The 13,718-nt window shown below is 39.4% G+C and overlaps 1 protein-coding gene across 1 annotated transcript in view; it reads right to left on the bottom strand.

The window, feature by feature from the left end:
• The window catches only part of LOC113108120 (structural maintenance of chromosomes protein 1A-like), a 53,609-nt gene that overhangs the window by 21,390 nt on the left and 18,501 nt on the right, over nt 1–13,718 (bottom strand). Inside the window, exons 4-5 of the mRNA XM_026270948.1 lie at nt 7,082–7,285; nt 6,729–6,967 (exon numbers count right to left, since the gene is read on the bottom strand). Coding sequence (XP_026126733.1) covers nt 6,729–6,967; nt 7,082–7,285 — 443 coding nt within the window. The remainder of the gene's footprint in view (nt 1–6,728; nt 6,968–7,081; nt 7,286–13,718) is intronic.

The raw sequence follows: 13,718 nt of genomic DNA, 5'->3' as shown, positions 1-13,718 counted from the left end.
GTTTTTTCTTTCTAGAATCTTTATCTTACAATCACTCTCTGTTTTTTTACGTGATAAAATATAACTTAATTCACACCATATTTCTGATATTATCGATCAATCTTATCAGATTAATTTTGATTGTTCACTTTTATTTAAGATCTGTGAGTGCAGTACATCTGCATTGCATTAGCACTCGTTAGCTTGTCATTAGCGTTTTCATTCGATCCTATCGCTGTTTTCTTTTCTCCTCTCCTCTCCTCTCTCTCAATCCAGTTCATTAAACAACTGTGGTAAGAATATTTTATCAAGCACGGTGAGTAATGGCTTCTCCTGCTATTGTTATTTACACCTCTTGCCACATGTACAGTTTATCTATCTCTGTCGCAGATGAGGGATTCACATGTGATAAATGCAGGGAAATAGTTAGGCTGACAGAGAAGATTTCAGAATTAGAGACACGCATTCAAACTTTAATTGAGGACAGTAAGAATGTTAGGGCTCTAGATACGGCTTTGAATGCGTCTAATTCAGGGATTCCTGTACATTGTTTGGTTCCGGCAACAGAGCCCCTGCAGCAGGGCAACTGGGTGACAGTGAGGCCAGAACACCGCTCTTCTGTTCCAAAAAAAAAAGACATTAAACAGGTTCTCCCCACTCAGTGATGCACCCACTGAGAAACCTGATGAAAGTGCTCTAGTTATTGGTGATTCTATTGTACGGAACGTGAATATAGAGACACCAGCCACCATAGTCAAATGTTTACCGGGAGCCAGAGCGCCTGACATCTTGGCAAATTTAAAAGTGCTGGCTAATGCTAAACGTAAATACAGTAAGATTGTTATTCATGCCGGCACTCTTCGCCAGTCGGAGATGACTAAAAATAACATTAAAGAGGTGTGTGAACTTGCAAGCACGATGTCAGACACTGTAATATGCTCTGGTCCCCTCCCTGCTTACCGTGGTGACGAGATGCATAGCAGATTGTCATCACTCAATGGCTGGATGTCTAAGTGGTGCCCACAGAATAACATAGGTTTCATAGACAATTGGATGAGCTATTAGGGCAGACCTGACCTGTTGAAAAGAGATCATCACTCCTGGGGTGGCACAACTCTTCTCTCTAGAAATATGGCACACAGTCTTAGAGTTTATACTTGACTAACTGGGGACCAGGTAAGGAAGCAGAAAGACTGGCTAAACTGACCGTCTGCTAGCTGCCGCACGTCACAGAGGTCAGCTAATTCTCAGGACAGAGACTCTTTCACCTAGATATCACACTATAGAGACTGTCTGTTTCCCGAACTAGAAAATACAAAAAAAAAAAAGTCCAAACCAAGTTAATATTAACAATTTAATTGAGGTTCAACAAATAAAAATCAGATGCAATACGGATAAACAACTGATAAAGCTTGGCTTATTATATTTCAGATCCCTTTCAACGAAAACACTTTTTGTAAATAATATGATCAGTTCATAATCTAGATATGCTCTGTTTGACAGAAACCTGGCTAAAACCTGATGATTACATTATTTAAAATGAGTCCACCCCGCAAGATTACTGTTATAAACATGAGCTGCGTCTAAAAGGTAAAGGGAGAGGTGTTGCTTCAATTTATAACAACGTTTTCAGGATTTCCCAGAGGGCAGGCTTCAAGTATAACTGGTTTGAAGTAATGGTGCTTCATATAACATTATCCAGAGAAACAAATGTTAATGATAAATCCCCTATTATGTTTGTACTGGCTACTGTAAACAGGCCACCAGGGCACCATACAGACTTTATTAAAGAGTTTGGTGATTTTACATCCGAGTTAGTTCTGGCTGCAGATAAAGTTTTAAAAGTTGGTGATTTTAATATCCATGTTGATAATGAAAAAGATGCATTGGGATCAACATTTATAGACATTCTAAACTCTATTGGGTTAGACAACACGTTCAGGACCTACTCATTGTTGAAATCATACTCTAGATTTAATACTGTCACATGGAATTGATGTTGATAGTGTTAAAACTATGCAGCCAAGTGATGACATCTCAGATCATTAATTAGTTGTGTGCAAACTTCATATAGCCAAAAATTCTACTTCTTGTTACAAGTATGGAAGAACCATCACTTCTACCACAAAAGACTGCTTTTTAAAGAGCCACACAGATGGGAAATCAAAAATTACCTGTATTACAGTGTATGATATAGCTGTCCATCAGTGTAAACAATGTGCAAATAATTAAACCAAAAAGTACACGATTTATAAAGTTATTGGCGTCTAAAGTAAGGAGTCGACTCTGAATCGCTGAAACGAGTCGTTATAGATTTCAAATATTTTGCCCATCTCTATGTACGTCACTAGGAATACTTTGCATAATAATCTCCGCCTACCGTCTGGGACGAAACTGAACTCTGACCTGCCCCACCCCCCCACACAGATGCTCTGGTTGGTGTGAGAGCATCATGTCGAGGAGACAGTGTGTTTTTAATTGTAAAGGCCAGTTTGTTTTATTTTCACTGCCAAAGAATGAAAATCAGAAGAACCAATGGCTAAAATTCATTTTCACCTCAATACCAGAGCAGTACAACAAATCCCTTTTTCACTGATGACTGCTTTTCTAATCTCGGTGAGTACAGCGGGATTTTCAAAGCGTTTGGCCATAAAAGATGGTTCATTACCAACTTTATTTAGAACAACGAGCATCTCCGAATTACAACGCGAAGTGTGATTATGAAGTTATGTGTCTGTTTTCTCCCGAGCGTCTTATCAGTATGTGTGCTGTCTGCAGCCTTTGCTGATCATCATGTACAAACACGTCATTAAAATGAAGTGTAACTCCGTGAATACTCAATGAAGAGACATGAGAGAGATATCTATAGAAAGCTTGACATGTCTACTTTAAAACTAAACAAGTGCTGCCGAAAACAGATATTCTGTGATAAAGTAATCTATATGAAAACAACGCAATGCCTGTTTTTCATGTCTCCCTTCATTATATATAATGAGACCACGCCCCCGCGCTGAAGCGCTATTCAGATTCAAACTGAAGCACGCGGCTTGAATACACCCACACAGAAGAAAAAGCAGACTGTTCAAGTTTTTTATTTTACTGTTTGCTTTGCGGTGAGAGGAATAAGACATAATTCACCCCAAACAGATGCTAACGCATTGTTTACCGTGGAGGTGTGTGCGGAACAACCAATCCAAACTGCTTATGATAGTTGACCAATCAGAACACAGTATGCTACCGAAAGGTGGGGTTTAAGGAAACCGAATCTTTTGAACAGTTTCGTGCGAACCGTTTGGGGATCTCTGAGAATGGAGGTAATTTTAAAATGATATATTGACAAAATGACAATGTTTTTTAACCTTGGATGGATTTAAACCTAATGTACAGGACTTATAAACTGTGATATGAAGCTTAGAATTTTCATCTTACTGGCTCTTTAAGTTATCTTCCTGATGTATCCAAATTCCTTAGCATCTCCAAAACCTCAGATCAACTTGATGATGTAACACAAACTATAGACTTTCTCTTTTCTAGCATTTTAAATACAGTTGCTCCTTTTCACTTAAGGAAGGTTAAGGAAACCAGTATAACACCATGGTATAATGAGCATACTCGCACCTTAAAGAGAGCAGCCCGAAAAATGGAGCGCAGCTGGAGAAAAACAAAACTAGACCTATTTCTTATTGCTTGGCGGGAAAGTAACCTATCCTACAGAAAATCATTATAAACTGCTAGATCCGATTACTTTTCTTCTCTTTTAGAAGATAACAAACATAACCCCAGGTATTTATTCAATCAATCAATCAATCACCTTTATTTATATAGTGCTTTAAACAAAATACATTGCGCCAAAGCACTGAACAACATTCATTTGGAAAACAGTGTCTCAATAATGCAAAATGATAGTTAAAGGCAGTTCATCATTGAATTCAGTTATGTCATCTCTGTTCAGTTGAAATAGTGTCTGTTTTAATTTGCAATCAAGTCAATGTCTTTACAGGGCATCTGTATCTGGGGCTCTAGTTGTCCTGGTCTCCGCTGTCTTTCAGGGCATTAGAGGTCCTTTCTAGGTGCTGATCCACCATCTGGTCTGGATACGTATACGTTATTCAATACAGTGGCTAAATTAACAAAAAATAAAGCTTCAACAAGTGTTGACATTCCCCAACATCACAGAAGTAATGACTTTATGAACTACTTTACTTCTAAAATCAATACTATTAGAGATAAAATTGTAACCATTCAGCCATCAGCTACAGTATTGCATCAGACAGTGCACCTTAGACCCTAGGGCTGCTCCGATCACGATCGTTAATGCGCATCTTGTCAGCAAAGCCAGTCTAATCAGCTGTAAATTCCCTCAGGTGCGTGATTAGAGAACCGGCTTTAAAGACGAGATGTGCATAACGATCAGCCGAGTTAGAGTTACAAATGACCTGCTCTTATCATCTCATAGTGGTTATATCTCTCAATTAGTTCTATTGGATCTTAGTGCTGCGTTTGACACAATTGACCACAACATTCTTTTGCATAGACTTGAACACTTTGTTGGCATTAATGGAAGTGCATTAGCATGGTTTAAATCATACTTCTATGACCGCCATCAGTTCGTAGCAGTGAATGAAGAGGTATCATATCGATCACAAGTACAGTATGGAGTACCTCAAGGCTCAGTACTAGGGCCGCTACTCTTCACGCTTTATATGTTACCCTTGAGAGATATCATCAGGAAACATGGTGTTAGCTTTCACTGTTATGCTGATGATACTCAGCTCTTTATTTCTTCGCAGCCTGGTGAAACACACCAATTTGAAAAACTAATGGAAATGCATAGTCGATAAAAAGATGGATGACGAGTAATTTCCTACTGCTAAATTCTGAAAAAACAGAGGTGTTAATTATTAGGGGTGCTCCGATCACGATCGGCCGATCGTTAATGCGCATCTCATCAGTAAAGCCGGTTTTCTAATCAGCGGTAAATTCCATCAGGTGCGTGATTTCACATAGAGCAGCTGTTACTACACAGAGCCGTTGTTAACTGAGAAGATGCGCCAAAAAACGCTGAAAATGAAGTGGATTTGCGCATCTTCTCTATTAACAACGGCTCTGTGTAGTAACAGCTGATCTATGTGAAATCACGCACCTGATGGAATTAACCGCTGATTAGAAAACTGGCTTTACTGACGAGATGCGCATAACGATCGGCCGATCGTGATCGGAGCACCCCTATTAATTATAGGACCTAAAAATTCTGCATGTAACAATCTAGAACACTGTCTAAGACTTGATGGCTGCTCTGTCAATTCTAAGTCATCAGTTAGGAACCTAGGTGTGCTATTTGATCGCAATATTTCCTTAGAAAGCCACGTTTCTATCATTTGTAAAACTGCATTTTTCCATCTCAAAAATATATCTAAATCATGGCCTATGCTTTTTCAATGTCAAATGCAGAAATGTTAATCCATGCATTTATGACCTCAAGGTTAGATTATTGTAATGCTTTACTGGGTGGTTGTTCTGCACGCTTAGTAAACAAACTACAGTTAGTCCAAAATGCAGCAGCAAGAGTTCTTACTAGAACCAGGAAGTATGACCATATTAGCCCGGTCCTGTCAACACTGCACTGGCTCCCTATCAAACATCGTATAGATTTTAAAATATTGCTTATTACTTTAAAAGCCCTGAATGGTTTAGCATCTCAGTATTTGAATGAGCTCCTTTTACATTATAATCCTCTACGTCCGCAACGTTCTCAAAACTCAGGCAGTATGATAATACCTAGAATATCAAAATCAACTGTGGGCGGCAGATCATTTTCCTATTTGGTGCCTAAACTCTGGAATAACCTACCTAACATTGTTCGGGAGGAAGGCACACTCTTGCAGTTTAAATCTAGATTAAAGACCCATCTCTTTAACCTGGCTTACACATACTAATATGCTTTTAATATCCAAATCCATTAAAGGATTTTTAGTCTGCATTAATTAGGTAAACCAGAACCTGGAACACTTCCCATAACACCCGATGTACTTGCTACATCATTAGAAGAATAGCATCTAGGCTAATATTAGTCTGTTTCTCTCTTATTCCAAGGTCACCGGAGCCACCAGATCCAGTATGTATCCAAATCATAGGGTCACTGCAGTCACCCGGATCCAGTACGTATCTAGACCAGATGGTGGATCAGAACCTAGAAAGGACCTCTAAATCCCTGAAAGACAGAGGAGACCAGGACAACTAGATGAGCCCCAGATACAGATCCCCTGTAAAGACCTTGTCTCAGACAACCACCAGGACAAGACCACAAGAAACAGATGATTCTTCTGCACAATCTCTGCTCTGCTGCAGCCTGGAATTGAACTGCTGGTTTCGTCTGGTCAGAGGAGAACTGGCCCCCAACTGGGCCTGGTTTCTCCCATGTATTTTTTTTCCCATTCTGTCTCCAATGGAATTTCGGTTCCTTGCCGCTGTCGCCTCTGGCTTGCTTAGTTGGGGGTCACTTCATCTACAGTGATATCATTGACTTGCAATTGACTTGCGTGCACAGACATTATTTAAACTGAACAGAGATGACATCACTGAATTCAATGATGAACTGCCTTTAACTGTCATTTTGCATTATTGACACACTGTTTTCCTAATGAATGTTGTTCAGTTGCTTTGTTGCAATGTATTTTGTTTAAAGCACTATATATATAAAGGTGACTTGACTTAAGTCACAAACTTTTGTCCATCTGTTTCAGACTCACTTGATCTCTTTCTCGATTGTCTGCTGGTCTCTCATCATTCTGCCTAGCTCTTTCTTCTTATCTTTCAGCTCCTCCTCCACACGGTCCATGCGTTTCCTGTCCTTATCAATCTCTTTGTTGCGGTTGGCCAGCTCTCGGTTCAGTTTCTCAATCTCTGATTCATTGTGGTACAGTTTAAAGAGCTGTAACTGTACGTGAGCACGCACAACCTCGTCCTTTAACCGTTGGTAGCGTTCCGCCTGCACAAAACACATGGAGAACCCAGCTAATATTATTAACTTATAATTACATATATTGCTTCAGGGTTTATTACACCCAAATAAAGAATAATTTACTACATAATAAGAGCCCACCTCTTCTTTCTCCTGCTTGGCTTCCTTTCGTTCAGCAGCGATGTTTTTCTTGCGATGGTAGTTAAATTGGGTGTCCTCCTCAGCCTTTACCATTTCTTTTTTGCATCTGTCATATTCTTGAGCAAGCTCTCCGGAACGAGAAATCTCTTCAAACAGAGCAGTTCTCTCTTTGGGGTTCTTCATGGCAATTGACTCGACCGCACCCTGTGTGGGAAAAAAACACCATAAACACTGTATTTCTCTATACTTCGATACTTCCTATACCTATACATATACTATACTGTATTTTTATACATTGCATTTCTTTTAGGGGTGTCTGTTAATCCCTCCACTAGACCTGTATCTGTAGTAATACATTTTTTCCTACCATCTGAGTAGGGCTGGGCGATGTAAAAAAAAAATTTAAATAATTTTTTTTGGAACGTTTGATGTTTCTTGATTTTTTTTATGATTTTTAACTAGTCAATTTCAAAATGTAACTACAACATGATTTTGGTAACTTTTTATTTATTAACCCTCTATTTATTCCAAGTGCACCAGACATGGAAATCACTAAGGGTTTCCTATACATATACAATTTGCATGTTTATATATGGTGGCGGGGGAGTGCTGCCACAAATAGAGTGTAAAGCTGTCAAAACAGTGTCAAGTACAACTGACAAGAAAGAAATAATTAAATGAAACTAAAATAAAAATAAAATCAGATAAGGAATAATAGTAATAGTTTAATTGGTATAATTTTCTATTTATATACAGTACAGACCAAAAGTTTGGACACACCTTCTCATTCAAAGAGTTTTCTCTATTTTCATTACTATGAAAATTGTAGAGTCACACTGAAGCCATCAAAACTATGAATCAACACATGTGGAATTATATACATAACAAAAAAGTGTGATACAACTGAAAATATGTCATTTTGTAGGTTCTTCAAAGTAGCCACCTTTTGCTTTGATTACTGCTTTGCACACTCTTGGCATTCTCTTGATGAGCTTCAAAAGGTAGTCACCTGAAATGGTTTTCACTTCACAGGTGTGCCCTGTCAGGTTTAATAAGTGTGATTTCTTGCCTCATAAATGGGGTGGGATCCATCAGTTGTGTTGTGCAGAAGTCAGGTGGATACACAGTTAATAGTCCTACTGAATAGACTGTTAGAATTTGTATTATGGCAAGAAAAAAGCAGCTAAGTACAGGAAAACGAGTGGCCATCATTACTTTAAGAAATGAAGGCCAGTCAGTCCGAAAAATTGGGAAAACTTTGAAAGTCGTCCCCAAGTGCAGTCACAAAAACCATCAAGCGCTACAAAGAAACTGGCTCACATGCGGACCGCCCCAGGAAAGGAAGACCAAGAGTCACCTCTGCTGCGGAGGATAAGTTCATCAGAGTCAACAGCCTCAGCTCAGATTAGAGACCAGGTCAATGGCAGACGCAGTTCTAGCAGCAGACACATCTCTAGAACAACTGTTAAGAGGAGACTGTGTGAATCAGGCCTTCATGGTAGAATATCTGCTAGGAAACCACTGCTAAAGAAAGGCAACAAGCAGAAGAGACTTGTTTGGGCTTAAGAACACAAGGAGTGGACATTAAACCAGTGGAAATCTGTGCTTTGGTCTGATGAGTCCAAATTTGAGATATTTGGTTCCAACCACCATGTCTTTGTGCGATGCAGGAAAGGTGAATGGATGGACTCTACATGCTTGGTTCCCACCGTGAAGCATGGAGGAGGAGGAGTGATGGTGTGGGGGTGCTTTGCTGGTGACACTGTTGGGGGTTTATTCAAAATTGAAGGCATAATGAACCAGCATGGCTACCACAGCATCTTGCAGCGGCATACTTTTCCATCCAGTTTGCGTTTAGTTGGACCATAATTTATTTTTCAACAGGACAATGACCCAAAACACACCTCCAGGCTGTGTAAGGGCTATCTGACCAAGAAGGAGAGTAATGGGGTGCTGCGCCAGATGACCTGGCCTCCACAGTCACCGGACCTGAACCCAATCAAGATGGTTTGGGGTGAGCTGGACCGCAGAGTGAAGGCAAAAGGGCCAACAAGTGCTAAGCATCTCTTAGAACTCCTTCAAGACTGTTGGAAGACCATTTCAGGTGACTACCTCTTGAAGCTCATCAAGAGAATACCAAGAGTGTGCAAAGCAGTAATCAAAGCAAAAGGTGGCTACTTTGAAGAACCTAGAATATGACATTTTCAGTTGTTTCACAATTTTTTGTTATGTATATAATTCCACGTGTTAATTCATAGTTTTGATGCCTTCATTGTGAATCTACAATTTTCATAGTCATGAAAATAAAGAACACTCTTTGAATGAGGTGTGTCCAAACTTTTGGTCTGTACTGTATATATATATATATATATATATATATATATATATATATATATATATATAAAACCCCAAGAAAAAATAAACAAAACAAACCCACAAAATGATCACCCACCGCTAAATAAAAGCCCAATATGTTCAATTACACAGAGATAAATAAAAAACATCACAGCATTCTACAAATTCACACAAGAAAAAACTCACAATTAGTAGACAATCAGGGTGACTACACTGGAATAGCTGTAAAAATCAATCCCCTCAACATGTGCAAAAAATGGACCCCAAGTTTTATTAAACTTTGCAAGAGAACCATGTATCGAGCACCTAACTTTCTCCAACTTCACAAACTGAAGTGTGTCCCTGATCCAAGACAAGTGAGAAGGAGGTGCAGGAGACTTCCACCTTAATAAAATGAAACGTCTAGCCAAAAGGGAGACAAAGGCTACAAAGTCAGCTTTATATTTAGGATGATGCAAAGTAGGAGGTAAACCCCCAAACAAAGCGGTACATGCTGTTGGATCAAAATGAAGCCCTGTACAAACAGAAACAGAATCAAATATCTGCTTCCAAAAATTAAATAGTGAAGGGCAAGACCAAAACATATGGACATGAGTAGCTGGAGCCTGAGGAAATCTAATGCACATGGGATCGACATCATTATAGATTTTGGAAAGCCTCACTCGAGTGAGATGGGTACGATGTAGTATCCTGCACTGTATCAGACCATGTCTAGCACAAATAAATGAGGAGTGAACCCGACGCAAAATGGCAACCCACAGCTCCTCCGAGATTCCCTCCCCTAGATCCTCCTCCCATTGGGTTTTAATTTTATGCTGCGGGGTAGGCTGCAAAAAATAGATGAGATTGTATAAATGTGAAATCGCACCCTTCATGGTAGGCAATAGGGCTGCCACTTTTGAGAAAAATCTAATTCGAACGTTTATTGAATATCATGCAATGCATTCGAATATATTAGAATATCTAAGTGCCCCCCCCCCACCCCCCCACTAAAGGATAAATGGATTTGCAGCACTGAAAATCGTTTGCAGTAGCTCTGCTACTAAATTTATTTAAAAATGGCAATCCATTTATAGCTATGGTCAGCTGTTCCTTCATCTTGGCTGAGCTTTCAATGTTGTTACGGGAAAGGGTGAAGCTGATTGGTTAGTTCTTGTCACATGACCTGCGGTGCGCTTGCGGCTCTCTGAAAAGTTTAGATGTTTTTAACTCGATGCAGTAAGGAGGCGCCTGGAAAAAACGACAAAAAAACTACATTGGAAATAACGAACATGAGCGCGCAAAACAGTGGGTCATAAACAGGACTATCTAGATTATTATTTTTTTGAATATTTTAGAATATAAATTTATATGAAGTGCCACTATGCATATCCCACAACATTAGGCTAAATGAAAAAAGAAAATGAAAAACAATTCAGAATAGGCACAAACAATAATGTGACAACTTAAACAGCAGCAGGATTAAGGCACATAGCCTAGCCTAATTCATTTCTTAATATTGTTGGCAAGAAAAACCAGTCTGTCAACTTGATCTGGATTAAGTGCGGCTCTCTTTTTATTTACAATGTTCCCCGCGGTGTAGAACACACATTCGGAGCGCACAGACGTGCCTGGCTACCGCTTGATTTGGATAGCGTGTTTCATTTTGTTTCATATTGTCTCCCCACCATGCTAGTGGATCTGCCGTAGAGTCAATTGGTTGATCTTGGAGATAGCGGGTTAACTCCGTTTCAGCGCGCGCTCTGATCGGTAAAGGGGCAGAGATTTCAGACCTCCGTTTATTAAGGAGATCTGTCACAAAACATCATCCGCCCCAAAGTTTTTTGAGCAAATTTCAAAGCCGCACCCGCCCGCCATCCGCTGATTGTTTTGCGGTCTATGCTTTGCTGATGCGAGCCGCAAAAAAAAATCAAAAAAGCCATTGTCTGTTCTGGAAAGGATGCAGCAAAAATATTTAATGCTAGAGTATGAGGCATAGGCCTACGCTGAGTTTCATTTACAATGAGATGCGCTCTAGGTCACAGTGCAGTGCAAGTGAATGCGGCGCGCTGGTGCTTCCATGTCACGTTATCATTGTCTGCTATATTTGCTTTTTATTTATTAAAATACATGCAATTGGTTGATGAAACATCTATTAAAATTAAGATAAAATTTGTTCAAAACGAAATTAGTTTTTAAGAAAGGTTTTCTACAAAGCAAAATTTAATGAAGTGGTAAATATCATGTCTGACGATTTACAAAACTTCATTAAGTGGTAAAAAGCATGTCTCCCGATATATTGCGCATCTGATGATCCTATCTAAAAAATGAAAATAATTTTTGATAAAAAATGTTTGTAAAAAATATTTTAGTGACACGGTTTTGGCAGTTATAAAGTTCTAATGACGGTGTTCAACTATAACCGCCGGTCTCACGGTTATATACTAACCGTCACACCCCTATAAGGAAGGATGAAAAACAGGGTTAGCTGATAAAGGTGCTAGGAAAGAGAAGGTCTGTAGACCAAAGTAGCGTCGAAATTGCTTCCAAATTTTAATAATGGATTTAACTAAAATATTGTTGCAAAAAAGGGAGGGAGAAAAGCTATGAGAGGCATGAATGAGAGCAGTCAATGAAGCTGGTTTAACAGAAAACATCTCCATACTCAACCATGTAGGAGGAACTGGTGCCCCCTCCAGAGAAATCCAAAGCTGAATTACTCTAAGGATGGAAGCCCAGTAATAAAACCTCAAGTTGGGAAAGGCCAAGCCCCCAAGGGGTCTTAGGTCTCTGTAACAGCTCCATGCGCAAACAAGGGACCTTCCTGTTCCATATGAACTCAATGATTAACTTGTCTAATTTGTGAAAAAAAGACTGACGAAGAAAGATAGGTATGCACTGGAAGAGATATGACAGTTTGGGGAGGATATTCATCTTAAATTAATTGAGCCTGGCCACAAGGGAAAGAGACAACAATGACAACCATTAAAAGTCCATCCATATCTGATCTAACACAGGGGCAAAATTATAATCAAACAAATCTTCAAATCGGTCTCTAATCTGGATACCAAGGTATTTAAAGTCAAACGGGACAATTCTGAATGGGAAACCCTGAGTCGCTTTTTGGGCATCTTGATTTAAACGAAACAGCTCAATCTTGTCCAAATTTAGTTTATAGCCTGAAATCTGACCAAATGACTGAAGGATGTCAAGAGCAGCTGGAACTGAGACAGAAAGATTGGACACATATAATAAGTAATCGGCATAGAGGGAGACCTTCTGTTCAAGACCATATCTTGTTATTCCAGTGATGCGTGGCTCTGACAGAAGTGCAATAGCAAGAGGTTAAATAGCAACAGCAAATAAAAGAGGACTCAGAGGACAGCCCTGACAAGTGGAGCAGTGCAAAGGGAAATAATCTTAATGGGTGTCATTAGTTCTGACAGAAGCCACAGGGGATGAATAGAGCAGCTTAGTCCACGAAATGAACTCCTGGCCAAAACCAAATTTCTCCAAAGTGTAAAAAAGGTAGTTCCACTCCACTCTGTCAAAAGCCTTCTCCGCATTTAATGAGATTACGGCTTCCGGCCCCATTGAAGTGGAAGGATTATAAACAACATTGAGAAGTAGTCTGAGATTAAAGTACCCATGTCTGTTCTTGACAAAACCGGTCTGATCAGGAGAGATTACCAAAAGGCAAAACTGATTCCAGTCGCTGAGCAAATAATTTAGACAGAAGTTTTACATCTACAGATAAAAGACTAATTGGACGGTGACTTGAGCAGGAAAGAGGTTCTTCTTTTTTTAAGAGTAAAGATATGGAGGCCTGATTAAGAGTGTGAGGTAATTTAAAAATAGTAAAAGATTCATTGAACATTTCTAACAAGACTGGTGCTAATTTGTCAAAAAAGGTCTTGTAAAACTCGGTCAGAAAACCATCCTGGACCTGGACATTTTCCAGACTGCATAGAAAATGTTGCCCTTTTAAGTTCATCTTTGGTGACTGGACCCTCTAACTGCTCAGCAATATCAGCATCTACCATAACCAACTCCAGTGAGTCAAAAAAACTCTTCAGGGCTGACAGATCTCTCCTGATCAGACATTGTATAAACTTATTCAATCATCTAAACCAACAACATGCATGTTAGACCCTATACCATCTAAGCTCCTAAAAGAGGTTAATTATAGACCAATCTCGAATCTCCCTTTTCTGTCCAAGATACTAGAAAAGGTGGTATCCTCACAATTATATTCCTTCTTCGAGAAGAATGGTAAATGTGAGGATTTCCAGTCACGATTTAG

This window comes from Carassius auratus, chromosome 9 (assembly GCF_003368295.1).
Source record: "Carassius auratus strain Wakin chromosome 9, ASM336829v1, whole genome shotgun sequence".
NCBI lineage: Eukaryota > Metazoa > Chordata > Actinopteri > Cypriniformes > Cyprinidae > Carassius > Carassius auratus.
This window is presented reverse-complemented; position numbering and strand designations above follow the sequence as displayed.